General features: G+C 41.4%; 1 protein-coding gene across 1 annotated transcript in view; it reads left to right on the top strand.

Moving 5' to 3' along the window:
* The window catches only part of LOC146715018 (phospholipid-transporting ATPase ABCA1), a 189,536-nt gene that overhangs the window by 71,444 nt on the left and 94,770 nt on the right, over positions 1-23,322 (top strand). Inside the window, exons 20-29 of the mRNA XM_085451370.1 lie at positions 1,011-1,142; positions 1,760-1,899; positions 2,506-2,643; positions 10,149-10,369; positions 11,337-11,412; positions 13,975-14,180; positions 16,415-16,463; positions 18,548-18,655; positions 18,808-18,831; positions 19,382-19,521. Coding sequence (XP_085307496.1) covers positions 1,011-1,142; positions 1,760-1,899; positions 2,506-2,643; positions 10,149-10,369; positions 11,337-11,412; positions 13,975-14,180; positions 16,415-16,463; positions 18,548-18,655; positions 18,808-18,831; positions 19,382-19,521 — 1,234 coding nt within the window. The remainder of the gene's footprint in view (positions 1-1,010; positions 1,143-1,759; positions 1,900-2,505; positions 2,644-10,148; positions 10,370-11,336; positions 11,413-13,974; positions 14,181-16,414; positions 16,464-18,547; positions 18,656-18,807; positions 18,832-19,381; positions 19,522-23,322) is intronic.

Here is a 23,322-nt window from a genome sequence, read left to right as displayed (position 1 = left end):
TGTTATTGTCATATTAATAAAATGAAACACAGGTATTCAGAAGATTCATAAGAAGTAAAATTAGATTAGAAAAGTTGTGTAGAAAACACAATTTCCATCCTCGTGTGGAGCCCTCTGTCCTATTGCTGATTTTTTAAAACTGTTTTACAAAGTGGCAAAAAGTATTTAGACTTTTTACTGAAGTAAAAGTTATAATGCTACTTATGTAGCGTATATGCTAACTATATTTAAAATGACTAATGTAAATGCACCCATCATGTGGAATTAAGCGTTTTAGAATCATATACATGATGTTATTGGATCAGAATTATTGATCCATTGATGGGTGTGTCACTTTAATGAAATCAGCTGTTCATGATTTTATTCTATAATTACTGCTTGGTAGCTTCAGCTATAATGATGCAATAAATCTGCATTATAATAAGTAACTAAAGCTTTCAAAAATTAGTAAATGGTATGAAGTTCTATAATTGAATTAAAAATATAGAGGGGTAAAAGCAGAAAGCTGCCTAACATAGAAAAGCTTAAAGTACAAGTACTTGAGACCTCATTAAACATGCCTGAGTAAATGCAATCAGCTGCATTGCTGCTAAGCTCTCAGTAGAGGGCGTTGGGGATTTCAAGATTAACAGAACTCTAGACCAGGGGGCCAATCATATTTCATAGGGGTTGGTGCCACCCAATGCCCCCCTTCTGGACACACCCCTGACAGACATATTTTGAGTATTATAGTAAAATACTTCAAACTGACAGCCTCTCCAGTCATTATGTGCTCAACTTTGATGGGGCAGTCTATGGATACACCTTGGCCACCATGTTTGCGAGCATTAGGTATTTTTGAGGCTACAGACCAATGGGCAACATCATGTTAGTTAAACGTATCTTTAGTCTGTGTTTCCCGCAGAGAGCTTTAATTTTCGTGCACTGGAAGCTCAATAACTCTGTTTATTAAGCAAAGATAATGTTAACAGCAACCAAAATGGATCACTTTTGTTCTTTTTTCTCTGTAGGTCTATTCTGACTGGACTGTTTCCACCTACATCGGGAACGGCTCTCATCAATGGCTACGACATTCGCACTGACATGGACAGTATCCGGACGTACTTGGGAATGTGTCCGCAGCATAATGTCTTATTCAATGAGTGAGTGACTTTAGCAGAGAGCTGTGCATTCACGTCCTGTGCTGGCCGTTGGTTTAATCGTGTTTCAACTGTATGAAAATTAAAAATGTATTACACCGCAGATCGATCACATAACAAGAGTTTGCCTTATGTTCCCCATCAACACTTCCCTTTCCTTTTCCTTTTAAAATTTAAAATGACCTTCCCTTCCTTGGCCCAGCCAGAAGTCTCCTAATGACATCATTCCCGACCATTATTCTATTTTTCTGTTTAACTTTTGAATCATCCTTTTCTTCTCTCTCACTCCACAAACTGATTACGTGAAACTAGACGCAAGCCTTACATCATAATTATGGCTGAGCACCTGCAAATTACTTTCATTAATATTAATTCCAGAGAGTGAAAGCATCTATATTAAGTAGGGTTAAAATATTCATGCAAACACGGAGGAAGGCATTACGACCTATCACAGCCTCACCTGTGAAGCAGCCACGAAACATTGATGCATGTAAGACTTTATTACGTAAGACTTTGTTTTAGTTCACGGACGTTTAATTAGGAAAATGTCTCGACATTAATATTCCATATCGTCAGGCGTCAGTTTAGCAGGCGTTGTGATGTCATGTCCACCTTTCCAGGCTGACAGTGGAAGAGCACATTTACTTCTACGCCCGGCTCAAAGGACGCAGTCGCCAAGAGGTTAAAACTGAGATGGATCAGATGATTAAGGACGTCGGTTTGCCACACAAACGGAAAGAACTTGCCAAGAACCTGTCGGGTGAGTCTGTATGTTAATGTATGTTGCTGTATCCTATTGTGCGCACATGTCAATTTAGCCGTTGACGTGTCCTCCGTGCATTAGTTTCCCCTGGGAAGGAATATTACGCGTAGCTTATCCTGTCTATTCAGGATATATTGCTCCTATACCACACATTCACTGTACCTGTGTGTCACAGGTTGTAATTCATTGTCTGGGGGTCATGAGCAAGTCCTACTTGATAAATTGTCCCCAGTCATGGATTGCTTGTGAGCAAAATCACTGAAATATGACTTTCAAGGTTGATCTATCCTGACATTTCCACTACATTAGCACTACAGTGGATGCATTTTGAAGAGCTAAGCGAGTACAGACTGCAATAATGCTAGGACGGTGTATCTACTTCTCTGCCATCAATCATTTTATGGCATTACTTTAAAAGATGGAAAGATAGATTTTGGTATATTCCGTAATCATTCTTCAATATTGTGCCCATTTTGCATGTGAAACCTTATTGTGACAGATGTTCGGGCAGGATTTGCAACGCGTTACAAGCTGAACGGCTCTTACACTAGCTTGTGCATTCCTTCAGGCCGTGATGTGTTTTTAAGCTGTGCTGTCTTACAGGTGGCATGCAGAGAAAGCTGTCCGTGGCCATCGCGTTCGTGGGTGGCTCGAAAATCATCATCTTAGATGAACCTACAGCAGGAGTGGACCCCTTTGCCCGCAGGGGTATCTGGGAACTGCTGTTAAAGTACAAACAAGGTATGAGATCAGAGGTAAAAACCGAGGCTCCACTAAAAGCTTTGAAGCCCCCTTATGTTTGTAGAATTGACCAGAATGCGCAAAGCACATGTTTGATTTGTCTCAAACCGAGAAGGTTTCCAAAACTGAGCCCAGCTCAAAGTAAACTTTAAACTGACGAGGCTGAAACACGTCCAGCGCGAGAGCTGTTAAGGTAATGAAGCGGCCGGTTCCCTGCGATGTAATTCTTCTTTAGCCTCGCTGTGGGTGACACTCAATCATGGACGGGGAGAAATTGTGAATCGTACTTAAACAGATTGGAACGCGAGCGAAGACAAGTAAATCCAAGAAGAAGCTTTAATTGACATGGCTATTTAACAGAGTCCGTAATTGTCTGCCAAACCAGCCAGCTTGTCACTCTGTGTCCATAATATACTTTGTGGTTGCTGGTGGCTGTAAGCAGGACATGGACGTTATAGTAACACATTCTCTCAACAGATGTCTAAATGTTTAATGTGCATTGAGCGACATCCTGCCCTCTCTATGCCATTAGCTTTTCTCTCTCTCTCTCTAATCAAGTCTTCACTCCAATTGGGAGCCTGAGATAACTCCGTTATAATGAGAACCCCCTGCATATGGGCCGGTTGAGTGAGTCATGTTTTTGTGTCTCTCCACTCTTATTTGCACCGCAGTGTTACTAAGGTTTGTCATTAAGCAACAAAAAAGGCTACAGGCGGTCTATTTGTGTGAAAAAGCTTTAGGCTGATGCTGGACTTAATGCTGCGCTTCTTTACAGCTAATTAAGTGTGCAGTCCCCCCCCCCCCTCACACACACACACACACACACACACAGACAGGTTGACCGCGATGCTCCAAGGGGGTGTTTTTTTTGTGTGTGTTAAATTCACTCGGGGCTTATTTGGTTAGTGGCAGCTGAAAACTGTTAAAACCTGTCAAGATGCAGAGGAACACGAATGTGGTGTGCGTGCTCCTGCAGCTCAAATTAAACCCTCAGTGCATGTTTAAGTCAAGTACTGGATATTCATCAAAAAGCTAAAATTACAAGCTGGTCGATTTATGCATTTCAGGTGGGTTTTAATGGCTGTTCTGTCATATTTCATTTGAAAATTACTGCAGAAGGTGACGATTTAAAGTAAAAATTAGCAAATTATGAATTTTTAATTATTATCCATTACAGGAAGTTGATTACTATTAAATTACCCCGGTCATTATGCTGTAAAATGGGCCTTGAGGATGATATTAATATAATGGATATTATACATTTTGTGTTCGCCTCATGACAGCCGGGATAGGCTCGAGTGGAAGTTCTCCAGGTGTAAATGCCTTGTTGATGCCAAAGTTCAGGGGAGAATGGCCAGACTGCTTTAAGGTGAAGGCAAGGCAACAGTTATACAGATAACCACTTGTTACAGCCAAGCTAAGCAGAAGAGCATCTCTGAACCTTGAAGCAGATGGGCTATTACAGCAGAAGACCACACGGGGTGCCACTTCTGTCAGCTAAGAGCACAAAACTGAGGCTACAGTTTACACAGGTTCAACAATAGACTATTTGACTTTTTATATTAGATTATTCTCTAATTCTCTTGCAAAATTCAGATGGTAGGAACTTGGTGTAAAGAACATGGAAGCATGGATCCATCTTGATTTATATCAATCTGGTCTTTAAGTCTGACGTCATTAGCCGTGCCTGGGCCCAAACTCCGCTGCAGGTCGCTAAGTCACACGATCACTGTGGCATCACTGAGAGTTAAAAACTGTCTAAATCCTTTCATCTGTAATGAAATGATCAGAGTTGCTGCTCTACCAGGTGTAACAATTAAGTTTAACATCCAGGCATCCATGAAAACAGAATTTATGAAATTCTAACGTTAGCAGGGAGTTAGCTTGCTAGTTTCCATCTAAATATAATATACCATGTTCTGACTGAGGGATATTTCTGAAACAAATTAAGACATACAGCTCTGCTATCATTGCCGAAATAAATAAAGACAGGAAGGTAAACAGCAGTGACATTAGTTGAGTTACTGAAGTTTGGCTAGCTCGTATATAACAATGTGCTACGTGATCGCTAGCAACACAGCTATGTTAGCATAATATAAACTGTGAAGCTGGAGGATGAACGCTAACTTTTTTCCACTCAATAAAAGTTAACTTGAGGGTTTCCGAAGGTTCTGGACAAATGCAATCGCATAGCAGGATGCTGTAAACGGACCAAACTTCAGTCAAAAGAACAGCTGAGAAAATCCATCCATAGTACAAGGTTAGTCAATAATATACTGCTGCATGAGCTGGGCTGTAGTTACATGGTAAGGTTCTAAAATCTGAGCTTTGAATTGATTAGCGGTAATAAAAACCGAGAGAGGCCGACGGTGATCACTGACTGTTTTTAGGGGCTTGTTGAGATTAAATAGAACAAGATACAAAGCATTAAAACATGTAAAAAACACAAACGCATTATTAAACGTGGAGTAGTTTGGGCCCGGAAGCAGGATTCATCACGTCATCACTTAAAGACCGGATAGTTTTATGGCACACTTTGGGTCCCTTAGTGCCTAATAGCATTGTTTCAGTACCACAGCCAGTACCTGAGTATTGAGTAAGTCCGTCCCTTTATCACAAAGCTCAGATCATCTCAAACTAGTTTCTTGAACATGATGATGAGTTCTCTTTACTCAAATGACCTCCGCAATATCCAGATCTCGATCCAAGAGCACCTTTTGGATGGGCTGGAATCATAGATGTCCAGCAACTGTGTTGTGACAAAAATCTCTGAGGAATGTTTCCAGCACCTTGTTGAATGTTCCCCATGAATAATTAAGGCAGGTCTGAAGGCAAAAAAGAGTTCCAGCCTGGTACTAGGAAGCTGTACCTAATAACAGCTACTATATATTTTATAATATGTATCTAATATATCCAAGGATTTCACATTTTTACATATTTTTTTTACCAGGTGATATGAGCAGTAATGCAAAAGTAGTAAATATGGACAATACAAGTAAGTCATTAATGAGAGTTTAATCAGAATGAAATGCCAAAAATGCCACGAGCAGTACATCACAGTGTTACCTTTAATCCTTCCCTGACGGCAAGAACTGTGAGAAGCGATGTGCATTCAGCGTTTCAGAAGACCGAGAGCGAATATTTTCACACTTCTGTAACACGAGAGAGAGACTGATGTATAGATTTTGACAAGGCATGTGAGAAAAATGGCACACCGCTAAAGTGAAAATAAATAATGAATAATTATTAGGAGCGTGTAAAAATAATTTACCTGTCAGTCTGCAGTCTAATTTTCTTCTATTGCATATGTATTTACTGACAAATGTCAAGTATGCTTGCAACAGCCCCCTTTATTGTTGACTGTGAGTGCGGTGGTGTTTATTTTAGTACTGTATACAGTGCATTTTTGACAGGAGCACACAATAATGCGTGGTTGAAGGCAGTAGTGCAGTGCATATAGCATAAAAACATATCACTGGTTGTTTTTATGCCTTGCTAGTTCTTGAGGTTCAAGCTCCTCACAATCACTGCACCGTGAGTCTTTCAGCTGGTGTAACTTTTAAGCCGTGTTACAGTGAACATAGCGTCATCTGGTTATTCTAACTCCCCCGGACGGGCTGTAAACGGCGTGAAGGTAATTTCAAAATTTATTGATCTGAATTGATTGCCACAAACAGCCGTTAATACGGTTTTGTCCAGTAATTCATCTTACTGCCGATGCACATAATATCTGTCCAGCCTTTCCCACCACTGTGAAATCCATTTCTATCAACGTGATTTAGAGGGAAGGAAGCTAAATAAAAGAACCCAGATTTTCCAGCCTCACTTTGCTGTGCGCAGTGCGAGTACTAGCAATTTACCTGAGCACACCCAACTCCATTTGATATATCACTTTGCGCTGTAATGCACCGCAACACACTATAAATCAGAATACCTATGTGGGCCATCTGCAGTCCAAACACATTTATTTTTCTCCCAACTCACAGATGATGCAGTGCTTTTTGATTTGTTTTTCCCCCTCTCCCCTTATAAACCACAACAAATCCCCAGGAAAATCATCTGAAAGTTTGAGCATCCCAAACAAAATGAGCTGGCGCAGTCAAAGTAAACCTCAAATCTCCTCAGCCCTCCCCCTTCATAAGCGTAGCTTTCTTCCTGCGTATGTTAAATTGACTGGGTTGCGGGCTTTGATTCAACTCGGGCATTTTGCTGGAGTTTATATAGAGTGAGATCCAGACTTGCTTGGCATAGGATAAAGCAGCAATACTTAACTGAGAAGGGATGGATTTAGCAGCTCAGCTGGTGGCAGTGCTAAGAGTGGGCGGAGGGGGTGGAGGATGAAAAGGTGGGGTAATAGTTGGCCAAGCAAAAATGCCCACCTTGGGCTGCGGTAGATGACCTCTGAATGTGTCCTTGTTTTTTGGGATGGTGTGACCTGTGCAGGATACAGGCGCACATTTAACAAGCTCAGTGTAAAAACAGCCCTGCTCAGCAGAGGCGCCTGACCTTTTCCACGAAACGCTCAGAAATTCAGCAAAGAGGTGACGTGCTATGTACTAGATGTTTCTTCCAAACTGGCTTCTCTTTGTTTCTCTCATCTAACACTCTCACAAAAACCTAAATGTTCAGGTGTTACTGTATTTTAATGGCTTCATAGTACCATAGAGCGCTTATAGAGCACTTCATTCTCAGAGTGAAGGTTCACTGGAGTTCCCAGGCAGATACACCTCTAACATTTCTGGGATTGGGCTTAAAATGTTCCTTTTATTAAAGCTCATAGTTAGGGCTGCAATCCCATGATGCATTATGCACTTCTCATATAGTAGCATTCACTTCACTGTTCAGTAAAATTAATTTCATAATAGATTTCAATAAAAAGTTATTTACTTAGGAACAAAGTGGATGTATTCAAATTATTATGTATGTAAACGGTTATAACCTGTTATTGTGATGTCATAATAAAGTCCCTATACAATTAGTCAACTATAGACAAAAAGGTTGCCGTGCCAACATGTTCTTGCAACTCGGAAAACCTTTTGTCATTTTAAGCATCTTTATATGGCATTATTATCACTTAGACCTTCAGATTTGTTCTGTTGACCTTGAAGGAGAGGTCAGAGGTCAAATGTGACTTATAAAAAGTATCGTATGAAGATTTAATATATGTTGACAATGCACAGCACACTTGTAAGAATCTTAGTTTCTAAATTATAAGGCTTTTTGGCACTTTTTGACCAATAAATCATGACCCCGCTCTACACGCCTACAAAGCTTTGTCAGAATTCATTCGATAACTGTAAACCAGCCATCAGTACTACAGGAAAGGTTGAGAGATTATAACAACCAGTAGGAATCGTTCTCCAGCACTGAATGTCACATCAGTGGGTTCAATGGTTATACCATTATTTGATCCTGATAGACAATTTTGATTGATCCACCAGTCGATACGGTGCCATCCACGGCGCTTTTCCACTAGCGTGGGAACAAATCTGTTATTAAGTATCATTTATTGAGTCTTTTGGCCTCAGCAGTTCAAAGAAATTAAGACACACCACTCTGGCAGCTCACTTTTAAGCAGGTTTCTTTAATAACAATATTACACGTGTCAGGTTAAATGTTTTTTTTTTCAGCTTTAAAACATGGCAGGATCAAAAGTTACCCTGTGATACCGCTTTCATACAGACTGCAGAGACACGACCACGCTGTGACTTCATTATAGATCTAGCCCTTTTCTTCTGATTACCGGGGTACGTGATAATTAATATGTGTTATCTGATACAGCATGATATGAAAGGATAAGAACACCTGTGAATAATCTTGCAATGCATGCTTTAGTTGTCAGTGCAATTGGGCTCAGTTTGACGCCTCTCGAATCAAAGGACTCGCAGAACAAAAGGGAGAGCTGGAATAAAATGTGGTCTCATAGAAACGCTCGAAAGTAGGCTTAGGGTGACCTTTATCATCATTTTAATTTTGTCCCAGATTCACGCCCACGCACTCTTCTGGAGTTTGCTTTGTTGCCATGCGGATAAGCACGAGTAAAAAAAGAGAAGAAGAAAAAAACACAGTGGGATCAACAATCCGGAGATAAGTGACTACCACGCAGATTGGGATGTTGGCTTGATTTGAACAGTTTTGATCCGTGGAATCCTTTCTTGTGCTGCTTACGCTTAATGATGACAGTTGTTGAAACAAACAAGGTCCAAACTGAAAAGAAATGGTTCAAACAGCTTTTTCTTTAATTAAAAAGAAAGCTTTGACTTGTTTTCTGCACATCATCTTCACACACGAGCGTGCACGACGTTGCTCGTCCCATTCAGGCGACGCCGTCCCAGCTAGGGCTGGGTATCGTCACTGATTTCTAGAATCGATTTGATTCCGATTCACGAGGTCCTGAATCGATTCGATCCACGATTCGATTCAATTCAATTTGAATCGGGGAAATTTTGCCTCAGACAGTCAGAAATATTATAATTCAGATCAGTACATTTACATATTTTTGTATCTATAAAAAGGAAGCTGACACTCGCAAGACTTTATCAAAGGTGTAATCACACCACAGCAGGTGCCTTTGTGTCACAGTAGCTGAAGATAAAACACAGAAAAACATGAAGGTGGTTTTCCTGGCCTGGATTTTATAAAAATATTCTGCAGTAGATCAAAAACGAAACAAAACCATTAATCAAAATATGAACATTACCTCTGAAGTTACAGCGGTTTTATTAGAGACACAGCGTTTTGCATTTTGCATCATTTTAAAAAGTTTACATTTGTTCAGAAGCCTATTGAACGGCAGAAATTAGGTTTTCTTTTCGGAAGTAAGTAAAAGGAAAAGAAAAACAGCGGCCGACAGCGCTGTAAACAACGGTAGACTTGTGCGTAACAAGCAAGTGAATAATGCAGAAAACAGATTTCGGGGATAGACAGGAAACTGTTCTTGAAGTACACTGAGAGAGAGAGAGCTGTGCATGAAGTGTGATTTTATTGTGGTGGAAGCAAAACAGTAAAAGTCAGAGTGAATTCTTGACGATGTTTATGTGAAGCAAAGTTTGGATCTTCTTTTGCTGCTGGTTCGGTCAATAATGTTTGGAGAGAGATAAAACTAACAGCTTTAGAATCAGCGCAAAAAGGGCGTAAACACAAAGCGCGGATCTGCCGAAACATCAGAATCAGCGAGCTGTCGGCTTTCAGCCCCGACCGTGTCCGTGCCGTCGGGTGAGAAAGGCGACATCTCACCGATTCTGATCCGCGGGTCTGCGCTTTGTGTTTACGTCTTTGTGCAGAAGCTGCTCTCATTTACTGTTTTAAATGTTTGGTGGTTGTTGAAATTTTGTGACGTTTCACCTGAGATTCTGGAATTTCGGGCAAAATACATTTATATAAAAAAATCGATTCAAGATTTTAATGAATCGATATCACGTTATCCAAGCCAGAATCGATTTTAATCGATGAATCGATTATTAAAACCCACCCCTTGTCCCAGCCTCTCTCTGTTCCCCCTGCAGGCCGCACCATCATTCTGTCCACGCACCACATGGACGAGGCAGACATCTTAGGTGATCGCATTGCCATCATCTCCCACGGCAAGATGCGTTGCTGCGGCTCCTCCATCTTCCTGAAGAAATGCTTCGGCAGCGGCTACTACCTCACTCTGGTCAGAGACGGGAGCGGAAAGATGACAGCTCAGCGTAACGGCATCATCAGTCAGGCCAAAGGGGGGAAGAAAGTAAGCGCGCTTTAGGTCTTCAAACGTACTGAGAGGAAACTTACTTTAGCAGTGTTTTGATTGATAATTGTGATAATCTGCTCACACAGTGAGTGAGGCCACTTTTTTAAGGCCTTAGAGGACTTTAGATCTTTACAATCTTATTATTTAATTTAATGTTAAATCCTGCAAAATAAGGATTTTCAGCAGCAAGCACTTTGGCACAGCAGTAACCTCTTTCTCATCTGTTATTGACCAGCCTCTGACTTTCCAGAGTGCTCTCTTTCTCCTTTTACCACCCTCCCCCCCCCCTAATGATCTGTATTTAGTCTGCCCCAGCATGAGAATTGGCATGCGCCTACGTGCTGGATGATACTAATTGTCGCGGGGGAGAGGGGTGCTTCTCGCGTTCGCTCGCCAATGGTGCCTCGCACGCTTAGTTTTAATCAATTGGAGCAAATGAACAAGATGCACCGGTGCCAGCAGGGCGAGAGCGATTACCATTTGTCTGCCGAGTCTTCGAGGTGAGCGAAGTCATTTGTTTAAGAGAAAGAAACAAACGTGGAAACACCTTCGTGGGCGAGGTAGCGATTCAGCCCTCCTCCTTGTCCCCTGGATGTCATTTTGGTAATTAATAGGGAGAGTTTGCAATTACACACCTTTAACTGCTAAAAAAAAAAAAAGTTTAATTGCCCCGATCTCATTTCCTTGTGATTGAACTCCATAAAGAGAAGCAGCCTTTTAAAAAATGTTTAACCTTTTTTTGTGCGCATGTCTTTGGCTGAACGACGGTGGCTTCATATTCCATTACAGGCTGACAGCATTATCTGTTGACGCATGCATGCGGCTTTATTTAGAGCAATTAAATAGAAACTTGTGGATGCCCGTTATTTGATTAATGCAAGACAGGAGTTGTCAGCGAGGCACTGTTCATCATTCTAAGAGGTAAGGCCTGATAAGGCCTTTCTAATCCAATTCTGATTAACAGGAGACAGACTGTCCTTTGAGCAGCAGCCCAGATGAAGGATTTGGCAGCCAAAGCTGGAGCAACTCTGATCCATCAGGTACCAACTATCTCCGTTTACTGTCTGTCATGTATTATGATTATTACCTTGTAAAACAGATGTTGCATGAACATTTTTATATAGTTCCTTTATATAGTTTTTAAAAACACACACAATTTTCAATGTGCGGTTTATTGGAGCGCATGCCAGTTCATCCTTTCTGAACCAGGAGAAAATAAAATCAACTCGTCATTACCAAACTAACAGATAAAACATTAAAGTATCTCCCCTCAAGATGGTTTTCAGATGTGCTGCTAGAGGGCATAAATAAAGTGATGAATTCATGTGGCGATAGTAGGATTTTTAGGATAAGAGAGATTAGAAATCTTTGAAACGCTGAAGTGTACTTTGACTAAAACGTCTTGCATGGTGTGAGAGGTTTCTGGTGATTTAACGCTGATCTTGATCTCTTGCAGCGGTAGTGAGTTGTGCGTCTTGTTAGTTGAACTCCAAAGCAGTGCTGATTGTCAACAGCCAGTGACACATTACTCACCTGTTCTCGTAAAGCGTTAAGCCGGAGCGTTCAGTGGCAGCGGGGCCAACTTGCCTGTTTAGCTCTTAGATCCACTCTTCACTTCACTTTAAAGATCTTTTCAGTTTTAATCTGCAAGCAGCGATTAAGAAGTTTCACAACTCAGTTTTAAAGAAGCACTCGATTTGATTTTTGCCCATTCTCCTCACTCCCTGAAAGTCCCATTCTGTTTGCACACGAGGATCTACTGAGCTTAAACTTAAGCGAAGAGGAAAAATCTGCTTTGGTGTCAATCTCATCTGACCTGGCCGAGTCTGAGGCCCAGACGACAAACAGAAGAAGAGGTGAAGGTGATGCGTTGTGCTGCGAGAGTGACGAGGAGCATGCTGGATTCAGGATTTTGACTTTCACAGGCTTTGTGTGCCTCGATTTCAGTTATACATTTATATTTGCTCTGCTAGTTTATTACCCAGACTGTTCTGTAATAGTAAAATATAACGTTTTCATTAATTCACAGAAAATGTCATTTTTTCCTGTGGACTCACTGTAAAAAAACTACAAACATAAAAAAGAAACCAGATAGCTGTGTAACTGATGGCGGGAAAACAGGAATATTTATATAATTTAATCCATTATTATTATTATTTATCATTAGTTTAGGTGTAGTATGAATGGCAGTTCGGGCTTTATCAATAAGAAAAGCTGTGAAACTTATGAAAATACATTTAAACGTTAAAAATCTATAAACTCCTTCGTATTATCTAAAGATGTACAGTGAGCTCGTTTAGAGTCTTTTTTGGGCCGATTCTGGCCCCCGGACCTTATGTTTGACACCCCAGATTTACAGTGGGCGGTATATGGAGTTTTTTTACTGTTTTATTTTCTGTTTGTATTTTCTTGTTACTTTATATCTATATTTGCCCGTTTGACATGAAACAGTCAACCCCGCGGCGTCAGGTTGTCGCTGTAGTTCCACTGTAACGTCCTGACACTTCTCGGGCGTCTCGTTTGGTGGCAATGATCTGGTCTCATCAAACAACAGCTCCACTGCGTGAAGGCACGGATATTTGGCAACACAATCATTGCTCACGGCACAACCTACTCACCAAATTGCCTCTCTATCATTTTTTCGTCTTCCCCGAAGAAGTGTGGCATACGCACAAGAACACAAGAGGACAGAATGGGATTTTTAGGTAGGGTCGTGGAACGTGCTCCACGTGTAGTTCGTTTTCTCCAGCTGCTATTTTTCTTATAATGTTCTGCTTTATACATGATATTCTATCATTTGCTTGACACAAGTTTTGACTATGTTAAATATAGAAATGTTGAGAAACTGCAGAAATAGAGCAGATTAGTGCCCAACCAAATCTTCTGCTGGTTATTTGATTTGTTTTGATCATTCTCGGGCCTTGATCGCGTAAACAAAAGGTGCCCAATGCAAGTCATGATCAGAAGCAAACTCTAGAGCAGGCTCCAGGTTATTATGCATGGAAATAAAATCAGAATCAAACCTGCTGCTTCCTTTAAAAGGATTATATTTAAGACTGCTGATATAAGTCAGAAAATCCCATGAAATAAAATCACATTTCCTCAAGTGACAGCTCATTTCTCTTTATTGACAGACACAGGCAAGCAGAGCAAAACATACTTACGATTTCTCAAATATTTTCGACTGGTGTGAACCAGAGCCATTTACTTCTTCATAAAGGACCAGTGGTTGTTGAGCTGCAGTAATTATATATGAGAGGCTTTGGATCAATAATGGATGTGGTGCATTCTGCAACACTGTCTGCATAGATTCTCACTATAGAGATGGGTTCAGAATGGATGAGATGGGGGAATAAGGTCCACTGATCTGCTACAGTGCTTTTAAATGTCACCTCATCAGGTGTGTTGTGATTGCAATATGTTGCACGGCGGTTTTTAAAGGATTTCACTGGTGAAGTTTCTCTGTGCGAACGCTGAGTTTGAAAGATGCTGTTGTTTAAATATTATACGTCTCCGCAGCCCTCAGTGCCGCCGGTTCAGCTTCAGCTCTTTCCCCGTCTTTAGGAGTTGTTTTGGCATAATTTTTGTGACTTTCCATCCAGCAAATTTGTCAGCAGTGGGTCAGCTCGTGCAAAGACACGTCCCTGAGGCAATCTTCCTGGAAAGCATCGGTCAGGAGATCACCTACATCCTGCCCTACGGAGGAGCTAAAGATGGGACCTTTGGCACGCTCTTCCGAGAGCTCGACCGAGTCATGGCCGACCTTGGCCTCACCAGCTATGGCATCTCGGACACCACCCTGGAGGAGGTAATCTAAACATGGGACGGCCTTGTGCATATGTGTCATTTTTATAAATTCACTTTGCATCATATTTTTCTATTTAAAATCTCCTTACTAATTTCATAGCAATTTGGAAATATGATGACTTTATTTTGCTAGGAAGGTACAGGCACTGAAAAACAGCAAAACCAGTTTGACTAAGAGTTCAGACTGTGTGGTCACACCTTTCTAGCTTGTTAGAATTTCAAGCTTTTATTGTCATGTCTTCAGAAAAGTACTTGCTGAAATTCAGCCCCAAACCACGACAGAGTTTTACAGACGGGTGTAGTCACTCACTGTTGTCTCGCCTGACCTCGATGTACAGATTTTTGATTCATCACTCCGTCAGACTGATTGTAATTTAGCATATTTGAGCCTTTTCTTCTCGTTTCCCTTCTTAACATCCACTCTCCCACTTAGACCATTTCTGATGAGGCTTCAGATGGATCAACTGAAGGGTCAGAGGCCATTTTTTTTAAGAATTTGTTTTTGTTAGGAGCCCTGCGACAGACTGGCTACCTGTCCAGGCTGTACCTTGCCTCTCGCCCTAAAATAGCTGGGATAGGCTCCAGCCTATGGATGGATGGACTTTGTAAGGCTTCTTTTGTCCTCTGTTTTTGAGGACATACGGTTTCCCCATCAAACTGTGTTATCATTAGTATTTTCTCATAGATTGCACTAAATAATTTTTTGCAAATGATGTTTTTGTGACAGAAAAAAGAAACAGCACTGGCTCATCCATTGAGTTATGCCTGAATGATTCATAGGTCAGTGTCAAGAGCATCAAGAAACCAAACATTCCTCTGAAAATGTTCAGGTACAAGGACTGGACGGAAAGTGAGCGAAATAGCAGCCGGTGTTCAAAGAGGAACTTTAAACCTTGAAAGCAAATTATAAAGAAAAGAGTGGTGGCTCAAGACTTCTGCACAGTACCGTAGTAGAACTTTTTTTGTTTTTCTCTTCTCAGTGATAATGGAAAAAAATGATTTGCAGACTTTTTGTAAATCTCACCCAAAACAAGTAAACACTATAATAAACCAACCTTTTTACATTTTAGCCAATAACCTGAGCTGTGGGTCTATTATTCACTCTTTCCTTCAGATCCTGTTAGTGATTTCTCTTTCTTCTACTAAGACACCGTTAATGATGAAAACCATATCTAATTTTAGAGCAAACAAATTCGTAGTGATTGATAAATTTTGGATGAACGTGCTCAATGTGGTTTTAACCAGACCAACACTGGTCTGCTTTCTAAAATTCTCCAGCGCGGTTTGATCGCCATTAGATTTTCCTCACATATTGTCCTGCTCCCTTCCTCGTTTTCACGTCATACACTTTTTTTCAAAACCATGACTCACCATCATGATATAAGAAAAAAATAATAAAAGACTTTCTCTTTGAACTAATATGTAAGCGTCATATTGTAGATTGCAAATCAATGTTCCCCAGAAGCACTGACCCATAAACAAATGACTCAAGCAGCATGTTTGCCACGCAGGCCCGTCTTGGATTATAAAGCCGAGTGACTCTTCCCTAATGCTCTTCATTTAAGGCCGACATGCATTAAACACTCACGGCCTGCGGGCGATGTGAATAATTCCTTTTGAATTCCCATAATTCAGCCACACCATGGTTATTTCATCCATCCATGTTTTCTTTTGAAGTCCAAACGCTCTGAAACACGCAGTTATTCGCTACGTGTGAAAATAAAACAGGAACTGACAAGGTATTGACGTTAATAAAGTAACGCATAAAAATAATATAGCTTTTCATACTGCTTTATGATGTCAGAGCTTGTATTTGGCACCCCCTGAATAAAATAATTCAACACATCAAATAACATTCAGTCTCCCAGCAGCGTGCCTTTTGAGAGGTCAAATGATGAAACGTAGCCTAACTCGTACACCCAAAAATGCTCACAAATAGGGAGAGTTATTTATTTCGCTGTGTAACCTGGATTCATAAATAAAGTCAAGGAGGGCGCTTCGCTCAGAAACTCCACTCGGCAGGTGTTCAAGTAAAGGTTGTGATCTGTGGATGCACATCTGTGATGTGATTCTGAACAGAAACCTTAGAGCGAGCACTCCAACATATGTAGAGGTTTATTTGTTAAGCATATTTTTGATTTGTTTATTAGAAAAAAATAGCCACACAGTCGCTCAGTTAATGCTCCACAACTGCAGTATATAGATAATGTGCCTAATATGTTCTGTTCTTTACAGATATTCCTTAAAGTGGCGGAAGACACTGGAGTGGATGCAGATATACAACGTAAGTGGACCAATAAACACCACACTGTGCTATCATTATGATGTAGACACATCAACAAACTATAAATGTATGATTGTCAGTGTTAATGGGTTAGAAAATTTCTGTCAAATAAACAAAATACATTTCTGTGAGGGGCGCTTGATTGTTATTCCATCTGTAGTGATATATTTTTAGTAGAGTGGCTTTGCTCAGGGCCTCTCCACTCGTCTACATGAATGTGGAAGGCCTGAAGGTGTGGAGTGCACAAGTGTCACATTCAGTGTGTATGGGATTGCTTTTTGGAAATGGCGTGAATAAGATAAGATAAGATAGAATAGTATGAAATGGAGGAGCTGAGTGGGTTGCAAAGCAGCTTGCAGAAGCAGCAGCAGCAGCTCTGCAGTCTTTCTAGGCCCAACTTTAATGGCCTCATATGAGATTTGCAAACAGGTTGCCTGAAGTGATGCTGTGGTTAATGCATACACCCACCTTGTCCCAAATACATCAAATATGGCTGCTGTTTGAAAACTAGTGGCATCTCACAGACACCCACAGGGTGTTTTTTGGTGTGACTGTGATACCAAACTAGATTGCGGCAATAGTGAGATGGAGCTTACTACCAACTTGGCACGTATGGATGCTTGCAAAGCAGCCAGTGAGTGAAAGGAGGAGTAAAAATACTGCAACTGCTACCTTTTAGCCTCCTGGTAGTTTGACCTGTGGTATGGATGTGAACAACCTAGGTCACCTCATTGAGTTATCGCATTCACAAGATTTAGAGAAAACTTGCCCTTCTACCTTCTACGTGAGGTCGAGGTCACTAAGATTCAAACCTATATGAGATTTTTTTGTGGATGTCCGTGTGGTATGAATTTGAAAATCCTACGTCGACTTCACAAACTTGGATTTCCACTCCACTGCAGTGGGCGGCGACGACAATACCCCATCGACCTTTTATGGCTAATGGGGTAAAAAGCATTTGAGAATGAAATGAAGCCGTATACAAACTCCAAACAAGGACACAACCCTCAGTCTCCTTGATGTCAAAGCTCTCAGCCAAATCTTCAACTTCCAAATGTGGACTTTAAAGACGACCCTTGGAGTCAAGGCCCCGACACCCAGGGGCATCATTTACACCAGCAACATGTAACAGGACTGGCAGGACTGCCTGGAGATGAGAACACCTTAGAACGACCCCTGAATGTTATAAACAAATCAGCCGTTTGCAGAGTAATTCCACTTCAAGCTTTTAACATCTTTTGATGACACAACAATTTTTATGCCATCGCTAAAGGAAGTTTTTGACACTGACACAGCAGGAAAATAAATGAACTCATCAAATATAAAGCAGCAAGCTTTACTTATACAAATGCAGAATATGGTTGCCACATAAGGCACGTCTGTATTGCCTTCAGCTTTTATTAGCGATGCTGCTTAATAACTAGCCATTTGGTTGAATTACGTAGACCCATTTAGGTAGCTGTAAAAGCAGTTTGCCAATCAGAACCTGGCATTTGAAGCAGATCCTGGCTCCAAAAAGGCCATTTGATTTTGGTGTCCATCCTCTAGATGCATTAATCAAAATGAACTAAAACCAACAAAGCAGCCTAAAGCAGGATTTAATTGCTGTGTGTAAAGGTCTCAGAAATCAGCACGACTGCATTAATGACGATGAACTAAGCGCACGTTCACTGGCTTCTCAGGCCACGAGTCACTTTTATAGCAGTACTTGCAAAAGATGACTCAGATGTAGGTAGAAGTTATTTTCCTTGGTTTGGGTTCGTCTGCTGCAGTAGAGAAGGACGACTGAAATAAAAAAGACACGGCGCTTTCCAGCTCTGCTTTCATGTGTCACTGATTGACCTCAATGGCTAAATCTCCCGTTCCCATCTTTTCACAGTTTTTGTTTGCAGCCATTGCCGAGCAACCTCACTTATCGGCCTAATCTCAAAAAATTGGATTTCCTCGTGTTCCTGAAACACCTGGGTTTGTGCTTTTGCAGGGAATAATATGGCGTCTTGCAGTGCAGGTTGCTGTTCTTATTGTTATTTATAACCCTAAATTGGGTCAGGCCATAACAACATATCTTATTTGTATTCCCACAGCAACAAAGGAGCTGTTTGTGAGAGACAGCAAAAGAAGGTCCCGCGAAGCCAAGAGGAACAGCATTGCCAGCGTCCACTCAAAAACTGAGCAAACCACCGGGAAGAGTGGCAAGTCCTTCAAATTTATCACAGATTTTTTTTTTTTAAATTAGGCAAACATAGATTTATTAGCAATATTTTAAATTTAAGAGTTTTAAAAGCTCGTTAAATGAACTGCACTTCCTGTTTAAATCTTGGTCTTTTTTTTGTTTCTCATCTAGAAAAGTTCACAAGTAAAGTTGAAGGTAAATACTCTGTTTTGTCCTCAATGGTTTGATCTTTACAACTGTTATTTTTTTCACACCACATCCTTTGTTTCTCAGTTATTAATTTGATATAGTTTGGCTTCAGTTTGATTGTTTCCCCTCAGGTGAGACAGCATAATACCAAGAAAAACTCACTTTCAAGCAGGCTTCCCTTTCACTACACATTATCTCACCTGTTTTTCACTCCTTAAATGTGTGCCTTGCATCACAAAACTGGCCTTTGATTCAAGCTTTTTTGTAAATTTTCACAGTGAATCCTGTAAAGAAAAGAAAAGTGCTTCTTAATAATGAAAATATGTAAAACAAAAGGTGTCCACGGCCTGTGTTTGTCAGTGTTTTCCTTTTGAGTCAGGCCTAGATACATGAAATGAGTAAAATTGCCACTTTGAGGAATGAGCTAGTGCTGCTGGCCAGTTTAACACTTAAGTTATATTTGATCAGCCCATTAGTGGTGCTGAAAAGCATTCTCAGCAGATCTTTTACATAGGCATAGATGATAAATAATGCTGAAGGTTAACGCCTATTCCAGACATAAGGAAGAGCCCCAGTGACAGCGGGAGGGGATCCGCGGTCATCACCGGATGGAAGCTGATCAGACAGCAGTTCCTGGCGCTCTTTATTAAGCGCTTCCACCACGCCCGAAGGAGCCGCAAAGGACTCATTGCCCAGGTAATGGCCTCAGTCTGTCATATTGATGGATTGAAGGGTTATGCTAGTAGGGTTGCATGGGAGGATCAAGGTAGGATTGCGCAAAATACATGTTAGCTTTCAAAATCAGTTAATGGCATATGTGATAGAGTGAGCTCATTTAAAACCTGGATGGAAGACTCATCCATCTTGATGGAGTCAATAGTTACGGGGTTTAAAATGTTGGGAGAGAAATCGAAACTGACGGCAGAATATGAGCGTTGAAAGATGTGAACGGCGGCGTCCAGGATGATGTAGCGTCGTGTCAGTAAAGTGCACGTCCGATGATCATCTCTATCTCCCCGACGGCACACGTGGGTGTACCAAAAGCACGCCCAGAGGACAAAAGTCAGGCTGCGATTGGTGCGGTGGAGGAGGTTTGAGTGTTTGGATCCAATCAGTCAGTTTCTGTAACTGGAAAAGAAAATGTCAATATCTGAGTCCAGGTATATATTTTTCAGTGTCAGCGTCGCACTTTGAAAGAACAGCACGTCTGCAGGCGGGAAGCCGTGAATCCGTTTGTGTGCTGGCTTCAGTTAGCGCCATCAGTTTCACCTGATCGCCCTGATTGGCACCAGAAAGCCAAAGTGACACCCATGATTTGTTTTTCCTTCATTCCACCGCGTGCTAATCATGTGCTTTCATTAGCCACGTATTAAATGCAATCGCATAACAATTACAGAGACGACAGATTGCCGTTAGCTTATTAAGTGTATGTCTATGTTATTTTGCTCCTCATAAACATAATTTCAGAAGTCAAAACCAATAAGCAGACGTAATTTAAACAAGTCAAAACCAATTTCAGTAAACAGCAGTTTTCCAGGTACTTCATTGATTATTTTCTCAACTTGTAAAAAGTGTGTTCTGACCTAAAGTGTGCTTGCGCTCACACGCGCGCACAAACTCCTTGCGTACGTAGACGTCGTGCCGTTGCATCATATGTGACAGCAGCCGTTGTGGGGAACTAACCGTAGCTGAAAACTAAAGAGTGCAGCTCATCCTTTCCTGTGTGAGAGGAAGGAGGAGAGAGGAGGAGAGCGAGCAGTGTTTCACCTTTGCGAGGTGCGGGCTCTTCTTGTAATTTGCTGCAGTACCAGCCCCCCATTAGTCACTGTCAATCTCGGACGTCCCTCTTTAGTGGGGACGCAGAGCAGGAATAGAAGGATAAGTGTGTGAATGCGGATGTACAAGGGAGCACATTGTCTGCAAGGGCACACCTCACGGCTCTTCCTCTTTATTCATTTGGTTAAAGGGTTTCTTCCCCCCCCACCCCCGCCCTGTCATGTCAACAGCTCCCATTGTCAGCAGATATGATTGTGTAGTGAGGTAATCTGCTCCAATACAAATGGTTAGGGGAATATAAAAGAGATTGCAGCGAGAAACACAAAAGGAGTGATTTATGGGGCTGGAAGTTGGGGACGGGTGAGTCTTGGCAGTGTCAGAATCGGGCAGAAGCGGTTATTGGTTATGTTGTGGCGCCGAGGACTTGAAGGCTTCTCGTGTTTGGGGCTCACTCTGAACTGAACTGACTGCAACTCCCCATTTAAGCACTAACAGGAAAATAGTTGATAAAGTATTAATTTGTTCAGTTTAACTGTGTTTTTCTTTTTGTTTAAAGTTGTGGATATCAACTTTTATTAGCAATAACAAGCACTTTAGTGGGCTAATCTTATACTGGGGCTTGAGCTTGGTGCAGTTCATACCCTTTATTTAATGTTCTTCTGATTGGCTGCCCCTCTAAAACAGAAGGCTTGAAGAGTATGTAGGTGCTCACAGCTAGAGCTATGGGCCTATGTATTTCACATGGACACACAAGTAGAAAAACAACAGTCTAAAACTGCACATTTACAGCAGCACAAAGCTTTCAGTCCACAAAGATTACATGTAAATACACTGATTTACATCATCTGACGCTTCAGCCATGTGTTAATATGAATATCCACCACTGTTTATATGTATGTAGACTCACTGGCTTTATTAAGTGCATCTGTTCAGCTGCTTGTTGATGCAACATTAATATTAAGCCGATCACATGGCAGCAACTCAGGACGTTTAGGCATGCAGACGTGTTTAAGCCGACCTTCTGAAGTTCAAACTCAACTTTAGAAGGAGGTGATTTGAGTGACTTTGAAGGTGGCGTGGTCGTTGTTGGTGCCAAACGGACTGGTCTGAGCACGAAACCATCTCTGGAGTTTACAGAGAATGTTCTGAAAAAGAGAAAATGTCTAGTGAGCTGCGGATCCATGGGAGAAAATGCCTCGTTGATGCCGGAGGTCAGAAGAAAAATCAGACTGATTTAAACCGAGCAGTCAATGCAACAGCCGCTTGTTACAACCAAGGTATGCAGAAGAGCATCTCTGAGCCTTTAAGCAGATGGCTACAGCAACAGAAGACCACACAACGGGTGACACTAATGTCAACTAAGAACAGAAAACTGAGGCTACAGTTTACACGGGCTCACCAAACTTGAGCAATAGAAGGCGGGAAAGACGCTCTATCTGCTTTTGATTAACAATGCGAGATAAATAAATAAACACAAAAGCATGGATCCATTCTGTCTTGTATCAATGGTTCAGGTGCCGATCTTCTGACGGATACTTCCAGCAGGTAAAGCCTAACCATCTCCATCTGGATTCCTCAACATGACAGTTCACTGCACTCACAGTCACCAGCTCTCCCTCCAACAGAGCACCTTTGGGATGCCCTGAAACGTGAGATTGACATCACAGATTTGCAGCAACTGTGCGACGCTTTCATGTCAACGTGGACCAAAATCTCTGAGGAGTGTTTCCAGCACCTTGTTGAATGTTCACCAAATGTCTAATCCTGTCCTAGCAAGGTGTACCTAAAGTTACCATATACCATGGAAAACAAGGAAAAACATAATATCCCTCTTTAAGACTGCAGAAAAATATTCAATGAGCTGCTATTATCCACTTTAATGCAAGCTGTGGCATTAAATTTATTATTCACCGGTGTAATTGGATTGACACGAATGGTTGTTTTGTAATGAGGCTTTTGACTTTGCTGCAAAAAGAAAAACACACACACACACCACAACACAACACATCTTATTCATCTTGTGTTTTTACCCATTTTGCATATAATCCCATCCTCTACTTTAAATCCCCTCCAAACTTGAGAATGCGATAAACTCATGCATTGTTCATGTGAGTGCTTTGGCTTTGTGAGCATAATGACTTCTCCCTGTTTTTTTGCCGATTTCTCTCAATGGAAGAAGTGCCAGCTGTCACCTGCAATTACTGCCGAGAGTGGGAGGGAGAGCGAGGGAGCAACAGAACAAGAATAGTTCCTTCTCTCTGCGGTCTGCCATTAAGCTTTTCAGTCTCATTGCTGCTCTTTATCTTCCCTCCAAGCACATTTCCGTGGCCATGGCTCCATGTAGTAAATTCAGGATTTCAATTGTAGCATCTTGAATTGGCCTTGCAAATTGCATGCCCTGCAATTAATCAAGTGTGTGCAAACCTCCCCTTTGCTGCCGAGCGCACCCCGACCTATGAATGATTAAACAGTAAAGATATCTCGCACTCCCCCCCCCCCCCCACACATACACAGACCTTTTCGTCAGCTCTAACAATATAATGAAAAGCAAATTACATGATGAAGAAAAGAGGATTTGGAGGGTGGTGGGTGGGGGGTAGTATTGTTGCAGCGTCTGGTTTTTTTTTAAAACACACACACACACACACACACCCTCAAGACAAGAGAATTGCGAGAAACTAATTACATCAGAGTGGCCAGATGATGGTGGCAGTGTTGGAA

This window comes from Copadichromis virginalis, linkage group LG3 (genome assembly GCF_057382275.1).
Source record: "Copadichromis virginalis isolate Kocher_CV1m ecotype Utaka linkage group LG3, C_Virginalis_male_GT1.1, whole genome shotgun sequence".
In the NCBI taxonomy this organism is placed as follows: Eukaryota; Metazoa; Chordata; class Actinopteri; order Cichliformes; family Cichlidae; genus Copadichromis; species Copadichromis virginalis.
This window is presented reverse-complemented; position numbering and strand designations above follow the sequence as displayed.